This window comes from Coenobita brevimanus, chromosome 83 (assembly GCF_032717465.1).
Source record: "Coenobita brevimanus isolate Jiangsu-jjx chromosome 83, ASM3271746v2, whole genome shotgun sequence".
Classification (NCBI taxonomy): Eukaryota; Metazoa; Arthropoda; class Malacostraca; order Decapoda; family Coenobitidae; genus Coenobita; species Coenobita brevimanus.
This window is the reverse complement of record NC_137036.1, coordinates 2,300,188-2,321,678: the sequence shown is the minus strand read 5'-3', so window position 1 is coordinate 2,321,678 and position 21,491 is coordinate 2,300,188. Positions and strand designations below refer to the sequence as shown.

The window sequence follows — 21,491 nt, the reverse complement described above, 5'->3', positions numbered from 1 at the left end:
TATGATCAGCTGCTGTAGCGTCATGCATTGAGGAGAACACTACTGAATACCGTGCAATATGTTCAGTGATGACGTAGTTCGTAGGGAGAGGCTGGAATGATGACAGCTTGTTAACATCAGGTGATTATGACCGTGTTTAATTTGTACCAAAACTAAATGATCTGCAAAGCTGGATTGCCTGCGTAGCTTAAAGCAGAGCTTGTTACGTATTCCAGTTTATAGCCAAATATAGAAATGAGAGGCCTAGAGGCTTATTTTCATTAAATAATAGTAAAATCTTGACTATTGTGCTGGTAATTTGATTTACTTCATTTTAGCATGAAAATGTGTAATTTGGTTTGCTTTCATTTAATGTGACGTTCAGGTGTCTAGGAGAAATGCATAGTCCTTTGTGAAGTAATAAGGAGGGACAGTTCCCTATGAAATGAAGACTGTTAAGAAAATGAAACAGATTTATCTGGTGGAAAATGCATCAGTAATCTTCAAAGAGACCTGCCACCACTTTAGGTTGCAATTTTCTTTTTTTTTTATTTCGCTATCAAATCCCTTCATGGGATTCCTTGGGTATTTTGTGATTGTATATAAGGTTTCAGTGTTTTTTAATTTTTTTTAAAGTGGTGAAGAGTGTTTTAGAAGCAATATTTGTGTACATTACCTTGTGGTGCCAAAGACAGATAGATACCATCTTGTCTGCTGAAGACAGATCTGAAGTAGTAGACACTGCATCATCCACTCACTTGATGTAGTGCTGCCTACTTCTTCCTTCATCTTTATCACTTTTTCTGTGTCTGTCCTCCTCTCATCCTATTTCTCACCACCATCCACTCACTTGATGTAGTGCTGCCTACTTCTTCCTTCACCTTCATCACTTTTTCTGTGTCTGTCCTCCTCTCTTCCTATTTCTCACCACCATTTACTCACTTGATGTGCTGCCTGCTTTTTCCTTAATCTTTATCATTCTTTTGCTGTGTCTGTCCTCCTCTCTTCCTATTTCTCCCATCTTTCCTGTCACTTTTTATTACTCTCCTTTCCTTTTCAGGTGGCTTTACATTGAAGGATAAGTCTAATGATTTCCTGTAAGCCAGGAAACCATTTATAGCACTGGATGGTAACCATATAACCAACCCATACATGTTCCCTACGTGTCAACAAGTGGGTTGGTGGAGGGTTAATGCCCCTCCCCGTAAAACAAATAACTCAAAGACAAATGACCACCCCTTATAGGATTATGGCATCTGGCTATAGATAAATCATTGTTTTAACTTTCCTAATGCTGTATTCATCTCATAGAATTAGGTATCATAATCATAGACCCTGTTCTCATTAGTTAAGGAAGCTCCCTAACACCTTTTCCTAAGCAGCTTGTTGTGCTTTACTGTCCATCTCCATAATATGTAAATCATTCTAATGTCATCATACTCTGCATAAATAAAGTATGAAAAGGATGTTAACCAGCCAAATCCAAAAATAAATCACTAAGGAAGAGGTGTTAGGGAGCTTCCTTAACTTTACGATAATACAAGTATCCCTAAAAGAAACATTACCATAAGTCTGTTGATGATTGCTTGAGGTGGTTTGGTCATGTGGAGAGGATGGAGAGTGAGAGACTGACAAGGAGAGTGTATGTAAGTGATGTGGAGGGGGGGAGAGGGAGGGGAGGCCAAGGATGAGTTGGGGGGACGGAGAGTGAGAGACTAATGAGGAGAGTGTGTGTGAGTGACGTGGAGGGGGGGAGAGGGAGGGGGAGGCCAAGGATGAGATGGAGGGATGCAGTGGAGAGGTATATGAGAGAGGGTGTGTGTGAGCTGGGGGAAGGGCAGCGAAATGGCAGGGCACAGGGTGACATGGAGGCGATTTGTTTGTGGCCACTCATGTGGGATTAAGGCTTCTGGCAATAGATAGACAGATAGATAGATTGATAAATATATAGGTAGATTTATAGATTGATAGACAGATAGAGAGAGAGACTGATAAATAGATAGATAGATAGATATTTACTTTCTTCAGTGTTCCTGTATACTAACATTAACATCACTTTCCACAGATGCTGGTTTACCGATACTGGCTGTGTAGGGAGCAGAATTTTGACAGCCTCACCATTGTATACCCACGATCGTAAACCGTAAACCGCTCCTGTACTAAAGGTAGGTTCTCGGTCAATTCTGCGGCTCCTGTGACTCACTCGCTGTTCAATCTAAGTGTTTGGTGTGAGGTATAATTGAATAGGCCTTGTTAAAATCCCTCTTGTTGTGGCTAAAGATAGATAGATAGATAGATGGATAGATAGAAGTAGATCGATAGATGGAAGATAGATAGATAAAAGATAAATAGATAAATAAAAAATAGATAGATAGATAGGGATAGATTGACAGATGGTAGATAGATAGATAGATAAATAGATAAATAATAGATAGATAGATTGGTTGATTGACATGGATGATAGATAGATAGATAAATAAAAGATAGATACTGGTTGATAGTAGATACCGTAGATAGATAAATAGACTGACAGATGAAAGATAGATAGAAGATAGATAGATAGACTGACATGGATGATTAATAGAAGATAGATAGAGAAACAGGCAGTAGATAGATAGATACTGCATATAGATAGATAGGAGATCGGTAGAAAATAGATTAACAGATGGAAGATAGTAGATAAATAGATAGATAAATAGAATAGTGATAATTATATAGATAGAGAGATGAAAGATAGATAATTAAGTAGTTGCGGTAGATAGATTGGCAGATAGATAGAAAGATAGATGATGTTAACTTTACGCTGTCCGAACGTTACCTTACCTCTACTTTCATGGCAGCTTTCAGTGTGGCGGTGGTGGTAACATTGGTGATACTGTGCTGTGGTTGGTGGTGTGGTGGGTGTGGTTGGTGTCGTGGTGGTTCTGGTGTTTGTGGTGGGTGTTGTGGTGGTTCTGGTGGGTGTGGTTAGTCTGGTAGGGTGGTGGGTTGTGGTGGAGAGGTGGAGGTAGTGTGAGTTGGGGGGAGGATGGCTTGTTGGCGAAGGACAGGGAGATATGGGAGCAGTTTATAGCCACGCCCTTTAGGATACAGTGTTGTGCTAGTCATGAAGAAGTGCTATAACAATGGTGTGAAATTATTGGGCCAGGTTAGTGTGAATTGGGTATAGTTTTCATTTTTAATACAATGATATGCTGTTTTACTCGTTTATTTTCCATTATGTGCTTGGAAGCGTTAGGAAAAACACACTGAGGTGGTTTGGCCATGTGGAGAGGATGGGGAGTGAGAGACTAATGAGGAGAGAGTATGTGAGTGAGGTGGAGGTGGGGAGAGGGAGGGAGAGGCCAAGGATGAGATGGAGGGATGGAGTGGAGAGGTATATGAGAGAGGGGTGTGTGAGCTGGGAGCAGGGCAATGAAATGGCAGGGGACAGGGCGACATGGAGGCGATTTGTTTGTGGCCACCCCTTACGGGATTAAGGCATCTGGCAATAGATAGATATATAGATAGATGTGCCTGGAATCCGACTTTAGAGGGGGAACATCGGCCTTACCAGATTATCGGCTTTACCGGATCCGACTTTCCCTCAACGATTGGGTATAGAGGATGTCTGCTCACTCGTTTCATTTATAGAGGCTCCAGTTTGCTTGTATGCATCAGCCTTGGTCACCTAATGGCGGCTTTCCATGCTGCTTGATCACTGGCAGCCTCCCCATTCAGTTCCTTATCCCTGAGGTCACACTCTATGACCTCATCCCAGGTCTTTTTCGGTCTGCCTTTCACTACCCTTCCCCCAGCATTAACACTTCTTGCTTACTGCACCCACTTGTCATCCCCCATCCTCTCCACTAATCTATCTATCTATTGCCAGACACCTTAATCCCATAAGGGGTGGCCACAAACAAATCTCCTTCATGTCGCCCTGTCCCCCGCCATTTCACTGCCCTGCTCCCAGCTCACACCTCCCACTCTCATATACCTCTCCAATCCATCCCTCCAACTCACTGTATGTAACTGTCTATACTTTGATGACAGGGTAAGATGTGGGCGTTGGTGTTGGCGTTGGTGATCCTGTGTTGTGGCTGGTGCAGTGGTGGTTTGGAGGTCAGCCCCATAGGACCTCAGATTGTGGTGATATCGCTGGATGGGTTTGGACAGCACTACCTTGCATCCTACCCGGGACACTTCCTTCCCACGCTGTACTCACGAGGCGCATACCCTGAGAAATTTAGGTGAGTGGATGTGGAGTTTTTTGTAATTGTATTGTATAGATGAATTGATATGATATTTATCTGATGAGACAGGCTATTCAAGGCATCTATGAACCCCTTTGCTACAAGACGGACTGCTACTACTACTACTACTACTACTACTAATAGTAATAATAATAATAATCTGTCTATCTCTAGCCCAACGCCCTAATCCCACAAAGGGTGGCCGCAGGCAAAACGCCTCCAAGTTGCTCTGTCTCCCACCATTTGACTGCCCTCCCCCCAACTCACTCCCCCTCCCTCATGCACCTTTTAACTCCATCCCTCCACCTCATCCTCAGTCTTCCCCTCCCTTTCCCTCCCTCCACTTCATCTACACACACCCTCTTAGTCAGTCTTTCATTCTCCATTCTCTCCACATGTCCAAACTGCTACTACTACTACTACTGCTACTACTAATAATAATAATAGTAAAAATAATAATAATTTTAATCATAATAATTTTAATACTGTAATAATAATAATAATAATAATAATGATAGTTGTTTTTTCCTCCCCAGTAATCAGTTCACAACCAAGACTTTCCCAAACCACTTCAGTGTTGCCACAGGAGTGTACGAGGATGTGCACGGGGTGGTTGGCAACACTGTGTACGACGCAGCACTTAACGCAACACTCGACATACACAACCAGTCACTCTTCACACAGAATCCCAGCCTTATACCGATATGGGTAAGCAGTGTGTTAGTGTGTCAAAGTTTGCCTAATATTTCACCTTATATCTCTGCCTAATATTTCACCTCATGTCTTTCTGTCTGCCTAATATTTAACGTCATATCTCTGCCTAATATTTCACCTCATCTCTGTCTGCCTAATATTTCATTTCATATCTGTCTGCCTAATATTTGGCCTCATCTCTGTCTGCCTAATATTACACCATATCTCTGCCTAATATTTCACCATATATGTCTGCCTAATATTTCACCATATATGTCTGCCTAATATTTCACCTTATATCTCTGCCTAATATTTCACCTCATGTCTTTCTGTCTGCCTAATATTTAACGTCATATCTCTGCCTAATATTTCACCTCATATTTGTCTGCCTAATATTTCATTTCATATCTTTCTGCCTAATATTTGGCCTCATCTCTGTCCGCCTAATATTATACCATATCTCTGCCTAATATTTCACCATATATGTCTGCCTAATATTTCATTTCATATATGTCTGCCTAATATTTCACCTTATATCTCTGCCTAATATTTCACCTCATGTCTTTCTGTCTGCCTAATATTTAACGTCATATCTCTGCCTAATATTTCACCTCATATTTGTCTGCCTAATATTTCATTTCATATCTTTCTGCCTAATATTTGGCCTCATCTCTGTCCGCCTAATATTATACCATATCTCTGCCTAATATTTCACCATATATGTCTGCCTAATATTTCATTTCATATATGTCTGCCTAATATTTCACCTCATATTTGTCTGCCTAATATTTCACCTCATCTCTGTCTGCCTACTATTCCACCTTGTGTCTCTGCCTAACATTTCACTTCATATATCCATTACATATCTTTTGTGGTTATTGTTCCTTATTTGAGAGAGGCTTAGTATGTTTCTCTGCCTGTAGATACATAAGTTTCCCTAATATTTCACCACTTCAGTTTGTCACTCTCCTCTGCTGGCTAATATTCTAAATCTGAGAGAGACCTGATATATTTTGCTGCCTGTGCATACAAAAGTTTGATTAATATTTCACCTCCTCTGCTTGCTGCTTTCCTCTTCTGGCTAATATCCTTAAATGAAAGAGTTCTGGTATACTTTTCTGCCCATAGTTACAAAAGTTCACCTAATATTTCATCTCATGTTAGTCACTTTCCTCTGCTGGCTAACATTACAAAACTGAGAAAGGTTTGGTACACTTTTTAACTTAAAGATACGAAAGTTTGATTACCATTTCACCTCCCTTCCTGGCCACTTTCCTCTGCTGGCTAATATTACAAAGCTGAGAGAGGCTTGGTATGTTTCTCTGGCCATAGATACAAAAGTTCACCTAATATTTCATGTCTTGTTAGTCATGTTACTCTGCTGGGTGATATTACAAAGCTGGGAGAGGCTTGGTATGTTTCTTTGCTCATAGATACAAAAGTTCACCTAATATTTCATGTCTTATGTCTATTACTTCTTTTGTCTAATATTTTTAAACTGAGAGAGGCTTTTTATGTTTCTCTGTTCTGTCTATAAAGTTTACCTCTTCCACTTGATATAATCCTCTACTGGCTAATGTTTCTAAGCATGTTAATTGTACCAAATTCTTTATTAGAACTTAAATGTGGAGTTAAGAAGGCACAGCAGATGAAGTGTGTGTGTGGCGCCCTCTTGAATCACAGTAAGAATATCACCATCTTTGAGTTGTACCACTGGTGAGAGTGAGTCAATAGAAGTCTGAGTCTCTCTCTCTCTCTCTCTCTCTCTCTCTCTCCCCCTCCCTCCCCCTCCCTCCCTGACCCCATACGAAGAAATTGGGGGTCGTGGCATTTTTTTTCCTCTTTTTTAATGCAAGAAAAAAGGAACCAAAGGCCAGGAACCCACAATTATTCCTTCCAAGAAACAAAAATAAGATAACAGAGAGTCAAATTCAAGATCTGTACATTTTGTGATGCCTGGACACACTGCATTTGAAAGACTGGAGATCATAGGCAGTAGGATATACAGACAGAGGGAGACGGTTCCAAAGTTGACCCGTTGCATACATGAAGGAGTGTATAATATGGCCATGTTGTGCCTTCCTTTGTTGCTACAAGACAATTGCTTTATTCCAGCCATTTCAGGACTATTTTAATCAACAAAGTGAACCCATACTTGCTCCCTGCGTATCAACAAGTGGGTTGGTGGAGGGTTAGTGTCCCTCCCCATAAAACAACTAACTCCGAGTCAAACGGCCACCCCTTACAGGATTGTGGCATCTGGCTATAGGTAGTAGAGATGGTGTTATAAGAACCAGAGTGTTAATCCTACGCTTGTTTATTTCCAGACCTTAAATGAAGTAGGGGGTCAGAGTTCCCATTTAACGTGGCTGTGTTGTGTCTTCATCACAACAAAAACATCACATTCTTTGAGCTAATTCAAGAGTATTTTATTGAACAGAGTGTCATAGAGAGTGTTAATCCGACGTTTGTCAATTCCCAGACCTTAAACGAATAAGTAGGAGGTCACAGCGTTTGTATAATGTGGCCAGGATGTGGCTTCTCGTATCAGAACAAAAAATCACTTTCTTGGAACCTGAGTGTTAATCGTACGCTTGTCTCTTGAGTGTTAATCGTACGCTTGTCTCTTTCCAGACCTTAAACGAGCAAGTAAGGGGGTCACAGGGGTTGTATAATGTGGCTGGGACGTGGCTTCTCGTATCGCAACAAAAACATCACTTTATTTGAGCTAATTCAAGAGTGTTTTATTGTGCAGAGTGAGTCATAGAGAGTGTTAATCGTACGCTTGTCCATTTCCAGACCTTAAACAAACAAGGAACAAGTAGGGGGTCATAGTAGCTGTGTAACATAGCTACGATGCACCTTCCTTTATCACAACAAAAACATCACTAAATTCCAGCTAATTCAAGAGTATTTTATTCAGCAAAGTGAACCCAAACGTGTTCCCTACGTGTCAGAAAGTGTGTTGGTGGAGGGTTAGTGCTCCATCCCTTAAAACAATGAACTCGAAGACAAATGGCCACCCCATACAGGATTATGGCATCTGGCTATAGATAGATAGAGATGGTGTTATAGGAACCTGAGGGAGGGGGAGGCCAAGGATGAGATGGAGGGATGGAGTGGAGAGGTATATGAGAGAGGGGAGTGCGAGGTGGGAGCAGGGCAGTGAAATGGCTGGGACAGGGTGACATGGAGGCGAGTTGTTTGTGGACACCCCTTGCAAGGCGTCTGGCAATAGATAGATGGATAGATAGTGTTAATTGTACACTTGTCTATTTTCCAGACCTTAAATGAACTAGTAGGAGGTCACAGCGGATGTATAATGTGGCCGGGATGTGGCTTCCCGTATCGCAACAAAAACGTCACATTCTTCGAGCCATTCCGCCACAGCGCTGACCTGCGGGGTGAGATGTACCGCGTGGTGGAGTGGTTGACGAATGCCACCACGCCGGCCAACTTGGTGATGGTCTACCACGAACAGCCGGACCTCATCGGACACGCCTACGGGCCAGACTCGCCCCAGGTTTTGGCCGAGTTGAAAAAGGTAGCTATGGTTTGAGTCTGTGTGTGTGTGTGCAAGAGAGAGAGAGAGAGAGAGAGAGTGATGTAGTGTTTGAGACAGTAAGAGAGGGAGAGGTGTACCCATACCACTCTATATTATTGTACTCATATAACTATACATCTTGATACCTTAACCTATGTATGTAGTCAGTGCAGTTTGTGTTAATCAGCAAATTCCTTGCACTGCTGAGCTAAGTTAAGGTTCCCATGCCCACTTCTCACTCACAGTCAGTTGGGAGTTAACATGCATAGGGAACACATCTATGGTATTCCTTCTCCAAATAAACCTTCATTATACATCGCCTCAGATCTTTGGAATTAATCTGATTGTGGAGTGAGAGGATGGTGAAACAGAGGTCTTGGCAGCTTTTTGTGTGTGTGTGTGTGTGTGTGTGTGTGTGTGTGTGTGTGATAGAGAGAGAGAGAAAAAGAAAGAGAAAAAAAGAGAGGGAGCTGTATTTTTGAGAAGCAAGAGAGGGAGGGAGCCTCTGTGGTACAGTGGTAGAGTGTGCGTTTCATACACGGGTGGACCAGGGTTCGGGCCCTGTCAGGGTAATAAACTTTGGGAGTGTTCACCCGACCACGTACTGCATTGGCGGACACAAGGGGTGCTGTGGTTGAACCAGTGTCGCTTACTATAAAGTATGCTTGCACCCAGTTGGCTTGCATGGGCCGATTACACTTGGTTCACAGACTACACACACATCCAAAGCCACTCCAACACTACAGTTACACTTACAAGCACTTCTCACCCTACATACAATCTCTACCAGACAGCCTAAGCCACTTGGTAGAGATACATTAGCTGTATCGTCCCGACTTCGGTCGGGATAGGCCAGTCCTGCAGTGGATACTCAAACAGCTGATGATGATGATGATGATGATGATGAAGAGAGGGAGAGGGTACAGCAGCTTACAGTTCAATCCTCGTGTACTCTCCCCAGATTGACACCACACTGGAGTAAAGAAAGAGGGAAAAAAAGTGAGAGAGAGAGCTGTATTGAAAGGGAGGGGGGTATGGGAGTTTACAGTTCAATCTTCGTGTACTTTCCCTAAATTGACACCGCACTGGAGTACTTCTGTCATGAACTAGAGATCTTCGAGTTGCGGGACAGTGTGTGTGTGTGTGTGTGTGTGTGTGTGTGTGTGTGTGTGTGTGTGTGTGTGTGTGTGAGAGAGAGAAACAGAAAGAAAGAGAGTGAGAGAGTGAATAAAAGAGAGAGAAAAGGAAAGTGAGAAAGAAACAGAGAAGAAAAAAGAGAGAGGGAGCTGTATACTTGAGACACAGCAAGAGAGGGAAGGGTTATGGCAGCTTACAATTCAATCCTCATTTAAGGCATCTGGCAATAGATAGACAGATAGATAGATAGACAGACAGACACAGATAGATAGATAGATGTTCTCTCCACAGATTGACAGCGCCTTACAGTACTTCTTTCACGAGCTGGAGATCTTCGGGTTGCGGGACATCGTTGACGTCATCATCCTCAGTGACCACGGCATGATGAGTGTCAAGGAGAGAGACATCGTTGACCTCTCAGCACTCGTTGACACATCAAAGTTCTTCTTTACCGGGTCCTCGCCTCTGCTTAATGTATGGGTCAAGGAGGGAGGTGAGTGATGGTGGTGATGGTGGTAATGATGATGATGATAGTGGTGGTGATTGGTGGTGGTGGTGGTGGTGATGATGATGATGATGATAATGATGATGATGATGATGAGGAGGAGGATGACAATGGTGATGGTGATTGATGATGTCTGATGGGTGGTGGTGGTGGTGGTGGTGATGATGTTGCTGCTGCTGCTGCTGATGATGATGATGATGATGATGAGGAGGAGGAAGATGATTATACTGGTGATTGATGATAACTGATGGGTGGTGGTGGTGATGATGACAGTGATGACAACGATGGTGATGATGTTAATGATGATGTTGATGATGATAATGGCTCCAAATCTCTGCCTTCATCAACAGTGAACGAGTTGGATGTGTACCGGCCGCTGGAGCACCAAGGCGTCAGCAACCACTATCGGATACTGGAGGCTGCCGAGTCCAAGGCCTGGCACTACGAAAACAACCCACGCATCAGCCGCATCACCCTCCTTGCCGACGACCACTACGTTTTTCAGGATTTCTACGAGTTTATTGACAGCTTTAAGGAGAAGAAATATAAAGACCGTGAGTATTGATTTTTTAGGTGGTGGCGACCATCATCCACTCACCTGATGTAGTGCTGTCTGCTTCTTCCTTCGCCTTTATCATTCTTTTCTTTGTCTTCCCTCCTTTCTTCCTGTTTTTTGCTGTCATCCACTCACCTGATGTAGTGCTGTCTGCTTCTTCTTTGACTTTTATCTTTCTTTTTCTCTGTCTGGCCTTCTCTCATCCTAAACCATCATCCATTCACATGATGTACTGTTTTGTACTTCTTCCTTTATCTTTATAATTCTTTTTCTGTGTCTCTCCTCCTCTTTTCCTATTTCTCACCATCATCCACTCACCTAATTTAGTGCTGCCTACTTCTTCCTTCACCTTTATCATTCATTTTCTGTGTCTGGCCTCCTCTCTTCCATTTCTCACCATCATCCATTCACTTGATGTAGTGCTGCCTGCTTCTTCCTTCACCTTTATCATTCTTTTTCTGTGTCTGGCCTCCTCTTATCCTAAACCATCATCCACTCACTTGATGTACTGCTGCATACTTCTTCCTTCACCTTTATCATTTTCTTTCTGTGTCTGCCCTCCTCTCTACCTATTTCTCACCATCATCCACTCACCTGGTGTAGTACTGCCTACTTCTTCCTTCGCCTTTATCATTCTTTTTCTGTGTCTGTCCTCCTTTCTTCCTATTTCTCCCATCTTTTCTGTCACTTCTTATTGCTTTTCTTTCCTTTACAGGTGGCTTTACATTGAGTGACAAGCCTAATGGTTTCCTGTAAGCCGGGAAACCATTTACGATGCTGGGTGGTAACCATATAACCAACCCATATGTGTTCCCTACGTGTCAACAAGTGGGTTGGCGAAGGGTTAGTGCCCCTCCCCGTAAAACAAATAATTCAGAGACAAACGGCCACCCTCTATGGGCTTGTGGCATCTGACTATGGATAGATAGATAGATAGATAGATCATGTTGTCTTGGCAGAGTTTTGGCATGCTTGTTTTACTCCCTCAGGGATCCGAAACCCTTTTCACCTCACTGATGACCAAGTGTAGTCAGACTGGAGAATTTATTTGACTAGTAACCAAGGAGACTTACTGATAGCATATAACATAGGCTCATAAATTTCGTGCACCCCAAATTTAGTGAGTTGTGGGAGTGGCCTAATTGTTACACTTAAATTCCTTCCAAATTCTTCATCCACTCTCTCCCTCACTAATTTTTTCACCTCTCTTCCTCCTTGCATATAACTCTCTCTTCTGTCTCTCAACTCCCTCTCTCTCACTGATCTTTTCACCCCTCTTCCTCCCTGCATATACCTCTCTCATCTGTCTCTCAACTCCCTCTCTCTCACTAATCTTTTCACCTCTCTTCCTCCTTGCATATAACTCTCTCTTCTGTCTCTCAACTCCCTCTCTCTCACTGATCTTTTCACCCCTCTTCCTCCCTGCATATAACTCTCTCTTCTGTCTCTCAACTTCCTCTCTCTTACTAATCTTTTCACCTCTCTCTTCCTCTCGACATATAACTCTTTCTTCCATCTCTCAACTTCTTCCATGCCCCTGCTTCCCATTCACTCACTATGTGCTTTTTTCTTTTGCACCACAGCCTGTCCCACCTCTTCTTCCCACCACGCTGTTCCTTGCACCCCCTTTCGTCTTCTCTTCACCGCACTCACCACCTCAGAGGAAAAACAATCCCTTTTACTGTGTCACATCCACAGCGTCCCACTACTATTTGCCAGTCATTATGTCTTATGCAACCACTACCAGTTAATTCGTCATCTTGTTTTCATGTACAAAGGCTCCAATATGTTCGTGTGCATCGGCCTTGGTCACCTAATGCCTGCCCTCCATGCTGCTTAGTCTCTGGCAGCCACCCTATTCAGTCCCTTATCTCTGAGGTCACACTCTATGACCTCATCCCAGGTCTTTTTCAGTCTGCCGCACACAACCCTTACCCTAACATTAACACTTCTCACTTTCTGCATCCAATTGTCATCTCCCATCCTCTCCACATGCCCAGGCCATCTCAATCTACCTCTCCTCACAACAGCACTGATACTGTCTGTCTATCTAATGCCAGATGCCTTAATCCCGTAAGAGGTGGCCACAAACAGATCGCCTCCATGTTGCCCTGTCCCCTGCCATTTCACTGCCCTGCTCCCAGCACACCCCCCCCTCTCATATACCTCTCCACTCCATCCCTCCATCTCATCCTCGGCCTCCATCAGTACACTCCAGTTAATTTTCAACTTTAGTGAGCAGGGATGTGACTGTAGTGATTTGTATTGTGTATTGTGTAGTGACATGTGGAGAGGATGGAGAGTGAGAGACTGATGAGGAGAGTGTATGTGAGTGAGGTGGAGGGGGAGAGGGAAGGGGAGGCCATGGATGAGATGGAGGGATGGAGTGGAGAGGTATATGAGAGAGGGGTGTGTGAACTGGGAACAGGGCAGTGAAATGGCGGGGGACAGGGCGACGTGGAGGTGATTTGTTTGTGTCCACCCTGTATGGGATTAAGGCGTCTGGCGAGGAGTAGACTGTAGCACCAGTCGAGCAGGGCAGTACTCCCGAGGTGGATGGAAAGCTGATGACAGGGAGTGCTGGAGCTCCCGTTTCATCAGCCCTCAGGACTAGTTCCTGACCATCCCCCTTTGCTGAACTTTTTCAGTGTCTCAGTTACACAGAGAGTAGGCCAGCATGCTCTCCAGTACAAATTTCTCTAACTATCTTCACCAAACTACATGCACAGTACACACTACACTTCCTATTCAAAAATCAACAAAAATGGCGTCTATTAATCAAGCCTCGGAGTCCCCAGGGGGGGGGACCATAAATGCCCCCGCCATCTGCCCCTCTCCCGGTGACGACTCGAGGTGCCTGGAACCACTGTCTGACTCTCTTCTTCTTCATTTCTGCAACATTCGTGGCCTTTCCTCTAACTTTCGCTCTGTTGAGCACTACCTCTCCTCCTCTAAACCTCACCTTTTTCTAACGGAGACTCAGCTGTCTGAGGCAACTGACAGCATACCCTTTTCAGTATCCTCCTACTTTCTCTATACTCATTTCAAAGCCAAAGGTGGCTGTTGTGTATATATACGCAACGACTTATCTTGCTCTCGTGTTCCTGAACTCGATTCTTCTGAATTCTCCACACTCTGGCTTCGGCTTTCCTGTCATTCTCTGACTAAATATATCTGTGCTGTTTACTTATCCCCTAATTCTACTGACTATCAAAAATTCTTCGACTATCTTACTTCTACGATGGAACACATTCTGTCCATTTCTCCTTTCTCTGAAATCTCCATTCTTGGAGATTTCAATGTTCACCACCACCTTTGGCTCTCCTCTTCTTTCACGGATCCACCTGGTGAACAAGCTTACATCTTTTCTATCCTTAATGACCTAGAGCAGCTTGTACAGCACCCTACCCGTATCCCTGACCGCCTTGGAGAGAGCTCCAACGTACTTGACCTCTTCCTCACAACTAATCCTTCTGCTTACTCTGTTAATCTTTTCTCTCCGTTGGGCTCCTCCGATCACAACCTTATTACCTTAACCTGTCCTATCACTCCGGTACGGCCTGTGGACCCTCCAGGGAAACGTCGTCTGTGGCATTTTGGAGCCACAGACTGGGAGGCCCTCAGGCAGTACTTCTTTGATTTTCCCTGGAATGATTATTGCTTCCATGGCCGTGAGCCATCTGAGTGTGCCTTGCGCATTACGGAGGTTATTCTCTCGGGCATGGAAGCATACATTCCTTTCTCATATCCTTTGAGTGACGCAAGAAAGCCTTGGTTTAATCACGCTTGTTCTAATGCTGTCCGCAACAAGGAGAGGGCCTACAAAAGGTACCGGAGCCAACCCACCCCTGAATCACATCATCTTTAAGTTTCTGCCCAGAATCGTGCTAAGTCTGTTCTTTGCTCTACTAAAAATAATTTCATCCATACTAAATGCTCTCAACTCCTCCAACTCGAATTCTTCCCGCTCCTTCTGGCACCTTGCCAAAAATCTTTCTAACAACTTTACCTCATCATCCTTCCCTCCTCTTTTCTACTCTGATGGTTCTGTAGCTGTTTCTTCAACTGATAAAGCAGATCTCTTCGCACAGACTTTCTCCTCCAATTCCACCTTAGACGATTCCGGTGCTGTTCCTCCATCACTTCCCCCCTCTGACTTCCTCATGGCTGACATTAAAATTTCTTCAGTTGATGTATTTTCTGCCATCACTGGCCTCAGTACTAACAAGGCATATGGGCCTGATGGGGTCCCTCCTGTTGTTCTCAAAAACTGTGCTTCTGTGCTTACACCCTGCCTAGGCAAACTCTTTCGCCTTTGTCTGTCAACTTGTACCTTTCCTTCTTGCTGGAAGTTTGCTCTCATTCAGCCAGTCCCAAAGAAGGATGACCACTCCCAACCCTCCAACTATCGTCCAATTCCTTTAACGTCCTGTATTTCAAAAGTTTTCGAGTCAATTCTTAATAGAAAAATTTTAAGGCATCTTTCCTATCACAACCTTCTATCCGATCGTCAGTATGGGTTCGGTCAGGGACGCTCCACTGGCGATCTTCTCACCTACCTTTCAGACTCCTGGTCATCCTCCTTTTGGGACTTTGGCGAAAGCTTTGCCATTGCACTTGACATCTCAAAGGCTTTCGATCGAGTCTGGCATAAATCTTTAATTTCCAAACTGCCCTCCTACGGTTTCTATCCTTCTATCTGTGCCTTCATCGCTAGCTTCCTTTCTGGTCGTTCTATAGCCGCTGTTGTAGACGGCCATCGTTCTTCTCCTAGATCTATCAACATTGGTGTTCCTCAGGGCTCTGTCCTATCACCAACTCTCTTCCTTTTATTCATCAATGATCTTCTAAGCTGTACATCTAACCCTATCCACTCATACGCTGATGACTCCACCCTTCACCTTTCCATTCGGTTCCCGCAACGCCCATCTCAACAGTTACTTCAAGAAACAAGGGATGAGGCTATGGCACACCTAATGTCTGACTTGGCTCGTATCGCTGACTGGGGTAAAAATAATATGGTTGTCTTTAATGCATCTAAGACTCAGTTCTTACACCTATCAACCCGACAAAATCTTCCACAGGTATACCCATTAATGTTTAATAATATTCAGCTTAATCCTGCATCATCCTTGAACATGCTTGGGGTTTCATTTACTCCGGACTTATCTTGGAAAGATCATATTACATCTCTTGTAAAATCTGCTTCCAAGAGATTGGGTGTGCTAAGCCGACTCCGCTCTTTCTTTACCCCTGCACAATTGTTGACTCTATACAGGGGTTTTATCCGCCCCTGTGTGGAGTACAACTCTCATGTGTGGGGAGGCTCCCCACATACAGCTCTTCTCAATAGGGTGGAGTCAAAGGCTTTTCGTCTCATTAACTCTCCTCCTCTTACTGACTCCCTTCAACCTCTGTCTCTTTGACGCACTGTTGCATCTTTATCTCTTTTCTATCGCTACTTTAATGGTCACTGCTCCTCTGAACTGTCTGCTTGCATTCCTCCACCTCTACGACGGGCGTGTAGCACCTGTCTGGCAGCAAACTCTCATCCCTTTTCTGTCCAACTCTCTAATGCAAGAGTTAACCGTTACTCCCAGTCCTTCATTTATGCAACAGATCAGCTCTGGAACTGTCTCCCTCTATCTGTATTTCCTGCTGCCTATGAACTCCAGTCTTTCAAATGCAGTGTGTCCAGGCATCTCAAAATGATCGGATCTTGAATTTGGCTCTCCATTGTATTTTGTTTTTCTCTTGGAGGGAACTGTTACTGCGGGCCATGGCCTTTGGTTCCTTCTTCCTCGCATTAAAAAAAAAAAAAAAAAAAAAAAAAAAAAAAAAAAAAACAGATAGATAGGTAGTGAAGTAATGTTATACCTTTATGTTTATAGTTTTGAATGCCTTAGCAAAGCATGGATGTATAAGATGTTTTTTTTTTACACATAAATGCCAGGTGGTACTTGAATTTCCCATCTGAGGAGTCGTGCAAGGCCAGCTGTCGTCCAAGGGGGCCTATATTGCAATAGACCCTCACTTTAATACAACTCTATCTATCTATCTATCTATTGCCAGACACCATAATCCTGTAAGGGGTGGCCATTTGACTTTGAGTTATTTGTTTTATGGGGAAGGGCACTAACCCTCCACCAACCCACTCGTTGACACATAGGGAGCACGTATGGGTTGGTTATATGGTTACCACCCAGCGTTGTAAATCGATAGACTGAATATCGGATTTAACGGATCTCGATAGACAGAGTATCAGATCGATTTAACAGACCACAATAGACTGAATACGATTGCTGAGTTGTAATAATAGACTATAGTAATATGGATGGAGAGTGAGAGACTAATGAGGAGAGTATGTGAGTGAGGTGGAGGGGGGGAGAGGGAGGGGGAGGCCAAGGATGAGATGGAGGGATGGAGTGGAGAGGTATATGAGAGAGGGTGGGTGTGAGCTGGGGAAAGGGCTGTGAAATGGCAGGGGACAGGGTGACATGGAGGTGATTTGTTTGTGGCCACCACTTACAGGACTAAGGCGTCTGGCAATAGATAGATAGATAGATAGGCAGGCTTTACTGTATAGTGTTCTGATGTAGTGTTGTATTGTTTTTAGTAAGTTGTGTGCTCTATCCTAGTGTGGGAAGAGAGGTGTGGATGATGATGATGATGATGATGATGATGGAGATGAGGGAGGAGGAGGATTGATGGTGATGATGATGATGATGATGAGGAGGAGGAGGAGGAGGAGGATGTGGATGTGGATGATGATGATGAGGATGATGATGATGAGGAGGAGGAGGAGGAAGATGTTGATGATGATGATGAGGAGGAGGAGGAGGAAGAGGAGGAGGAGGAGGATGTTGATGATGATGATGAGGAGGAGGAGGAGGAAGAGGAGGAGGAGGAGGATGTTGATGATGATGATGATGAAGAGGAGGAGGAAGATGTTGATGATGATGATGATGAGGAGGAGGAGGAAGATGATGATGATGATGAGGAGGAGGAAGATGTTGATGATGATGATGAGGAGGAGGAGGAGGAAGATGTTGATGATGATGATGAGGAGGAGGAGGAGGAGGAGGAGGATGTTGAGGATAAGGATGTTGATGATGGTGAGGAGGAGGAGGAGGATGTTGATGATGATGAGGAGGAGGAAGAGGAGGAGGATGTTGATGATGATGATGAGGAGGAGGAGGAAGAGGAGGATGTTGAGGATAAGGATAATGATGATGATGATGATGATGAGGAGGAGGAGGAGGAGGATAATTGATGATGATGATGAGGAGGAGGAGGAGGAAGAGGATGATGTTGAGGATGATGATGATGATGAGGAGGAGGAGGAGGAAAAGGAAGGAGAGGATTATGATGATAATGATGATGGTGATGATGATAATGATAATGATGATGATAATGATGATGAGGAGGAGGATAATTGATGATGCTGGTTTTCTGCGGCAGTGACAGACACCCACGGGGAACATGGCTACCCCACCACCACCACCAACATGGAGCCCATCTTTGTGGCTGTGGGGCCGTCCTTCCATCGGGGGTTCAAGGCCCCCAACTTCTCCAACATCGACGTGTACCCGCTGTTGTGCCGAATGCTGTCCCTCCCCGCAGGACCCCACAACGGGTCCTTCGCAGCCATCGCACCCGTCCTGGCACAACCCTCCACCACCAGGCTGCTGAAACCACTCATCATTGCACTAGGTGAGAGAGAGAGACAGACAGAGAGACAGACAGACAGTCAGACAGTCAGACAGACAGAGACAGAGACAGATAAATGAACAGACAGACTAAATCGACCCACTACCACCAAACTTCTGAAACCACATATCATTGCGCTAGGTGAGAGAGAGAGAGACAGACAGACAGAAAGAAAGACCACACAGACAGGGCAGAGAGACAGACAGACAGACCAAACTGAGACTCACATTGCTACAAATCATAGTACTTTTCTCAAATGTCTTTTTTTTCTACTGCTGGAAACTGTTAGGAAGGAATTAGCTGGTTTGGGCACTTAGTTTAGCTGCCAATTAAGAGAGAGAGAGAGAGAGAGAATAGCAGCACCATTACCAAGCTAATATGAGGACTACATTAAAGGGATTTTTTTATGAACTTCCTCTTCTGTCTTTCTTTCCTTCATTCTTTCCTCTTTCCTTCTGCCTGTGGGTGACTCTACACTCCCTCTTGTCCTTCTTTCCTTCATTCTTTCTTCTTCCTTCTGCCTGTGGGTGACTTTACACTGAGTGGCAAGCCAAATGGTTTCCTGTACACCAGGAAACCATTTACTACGCTGGGTGGTAACCATATACTGTAACCAAATTTTGGCACCTGTTGGTTTAGTGAGTAATTACGGCGCTCCAGTCGGATTGAGCTGGTGAAGGTTTATATCCAAGGGGTGGTTGGGATTTATTGCTCACGTAATGCCACTCATTGAGGAGTGAGGCTGGTCACTCCCATCTTAAATGTCAGGACCAACTTACCTAGCCCCGGCCTCCTACGCTTCTCTTGGGGCAACGTAGGATTGGATGATGGATGGATGGATGTATCCTCAGGGAGACAGATGATGAGATGGAAGGATGGAGAGGGGAGGTATATGAGCGAGGGGGTGTTTGAGCTGGGGGGAAGGCAGCGAAATGACGGGGGACAGGGCAACATGGAGGCGATTTGTTTGTGGCCACCCCTTCCAGGATTAAGGCGTCTGGCTGTAGATAGAGAGATAGATAGATAGATAGATGTCATTATGTGTGTGAGATAAGGCCTGTAATTTTATCAGATGAGGAAGCTCCCTAACACCTTTTCCTAAGCAATTTATTTTATTACACTTTACTGTCCTCCTCTGTGTACATAAATCCCTCCAATATCACCATACTCTCCATAGCTAGAGAAGGATATTAACCAGCCATATCCAAAAATAAATAGTTAAGGAAGAGGTGTTAGGGAGCTTCCTTAACTGACGAGAGTGGTGAGATCTGGGATGTGAGAAAAAATTGATTGGATGAATTATGTTTGGGGGAGCACATGACAAGTAGTTATTTATTTTTGTTAGTCAGCAGATATACTCAAGTCTGTCTGTCTGGCTGTCTCTCTCTCTCTCTCTCTCTCTCTCTCTCTCTCTCTCTCTCTCTCTCTCCCTCTCTCTCTATCTGTCTATCTCTCTGTCTATCTGTCTTTCTGTCTATCTATCTGTCTATCTATCTATCTATCTGTCTATCCATCTATCTGTCTATCTATTGCCAGACGCCATAATCCTGTAAGGGGTGGCCATTTGACTTTGAGTTAGTTGTTTTATGGGGAGGGGCACTAACCCTCCACCAACGCACTTGCTGACACGTAGGGAGCACGTATGGTTTGGTTATATGGTTACCACCCAGCGTTGTAAATGGTTTCTTGGCTTACAGGAAACCATTAGGCTTGTCACTCAATGTAAAGCCACCAGAAAAGGAAAGAAGAGTTATAAAAGTGACAGGAAAGATGGGAGAAATAGGAAGAGAGGAGGACAGGCACAGAAACAGTAGTGATGATAGTAGGTGTAGCAGTAGTAGCAGTAGTAGTAGTGGTGATGGGAGTAGTGACAGTAGTAGTAATGGTGGTAGTAGCAGTAGTAGTAGTAGTAACAGCCAGCAGTAGTAGTGTTGGTAGTAAGAGTGGTGATAGCAGCAGTAGTAGTAATAGTAGCATTGTTGCATCATTATCACCGTCAGTAGTAGTAGTAGTAATAGTAGTAGTAGTAGTAGTGGTTATTGTTGTAGCCCCAGGTTTGTGTAGTATAAACCCAGTGGACTGCAGGCTGGTACTGTTCCCCTCCTGCCGTGCACCATCATCCTTTTAGGGGCTAGGGAAGGAGTTGAGGGACGCTTGTATAACCAGGTAATGGAGTCAGCCAGTTATATAATTTACCAGGAACGTACAGTAATTAACTCCTCTCTGATTATTATTATTCTCTTTTAAATAACAGAACAGAGGAAGGAAAAACTATCTATCTATCTATCTCTCTATAGCCCGACGCCCTAATCCTGCAAAGGGTGGCCACTGACAAAACGCCTCCAAGTTGCTCTGTCACCCACCATTTGACTGCCCTCTCTCCCAACTCACTCCCCCCTCCCTCGTATGCCTCTCAACTCCATCCCTCCACCTTATCGTTGGTCTCCCCCTCCCTCTCCCTCCCTCCAGTTCACCTACATACACCCTCTTAGTCAATCTTTCATTCTCCATTCTCTCCACATGTCCATACCACCTCAGTGTATTTCTCCTAATTTTCTCAGTCACAACAAAGGAATAAAAAAAATAATCCATACACCAGATTACAGGTGTCCTCCATTCATTAAACCTCTGTAACAGTTGGACTTGAACAGCTGTTGTTGAAGTTTGGTGGGACACCACTCTGGGGAAGCGAGTTGCAGAGAGATGCAGTTTGGGGAATAAAAGAATTCTGATGGGGGGAAGTTGTGCAATATGGCAGTGTGACAGTCCAGTCATGAGTGCTGCCAGATGCCCGTGTAGCACAGGGGAAGACATGGAGAGAGAGAGAGAGAGTGTGTGTGTGTGTGTGTGTGTGTGTGTGTGTGTGTGTGTGTTTCTGTCTGTCTGTCTGTCTAACTCTGGGCATAGGTATCACAATGCACTCCCTGAGGGCTGGCAGTCCTACACACATTACACCTCTACACACGTCATATAATTTTCTGGTAATAACAAGGATGAGATGGAGGGATGGAGTGGAGAGGTATATGAGAGAGAGAGGGGGAGGCCAAGGATGAGATGGAGGGATGGAGTGGAGAGGTATATGAGAGAGGGAGGGGGAAGCCAAGGATGAGATGGAGGGATGGAGTGGAGAGG

General features: G+C 44.3%; 1 protein-coding gene across 1 annotated transcript in view; it reads left to right on the top strand.

Annotated features, from left to right (window-relative positions):
- The window catches only part of LOC145409768 (bis(5'-adenosyl)-triphosphatase ENPP4-like), a 28,482-nt gene continuing 6,991 nt past the window's right edge, over positions 1 to 21,491 (top strand). The window contains exons 1-8 of the mRNA XM_080280068.1: positions 1 to 120; positions 2,045 to 2,144; positions 4,015 to 4,211; positions 4,751 to 4,922; positions 8,191 to 8,451; positions 9,880 to 10,081; positions 10,444 to 10,647; positions 18,111 to 18,362. Coding sequence (XP_080136194.1) covers positions 4,021 to 4,211; positions 4,751 to 4,922; positions 8,191 to 8,451; positions 9,880 to 10,081; positions 10,444 to 10,647; positions 18,111 to 18,362 — 1,282 coding nt within the window. The 5' untranslated portion in view covers positions 1 to 120; positions 2,045 to 2,144; positions 4,015 to 4,020. The remainder of the gene's footprint in view (positions 121 to 2,044; positions 2,145 to 4,014; positions 4,212 to 4,750; positions 4,923 to 8,190; positions 8,452 to 9,879; positions 10,082 to 10,443; positions 10,648 to 18,110; positions 18,363 to 21,491) is intronic.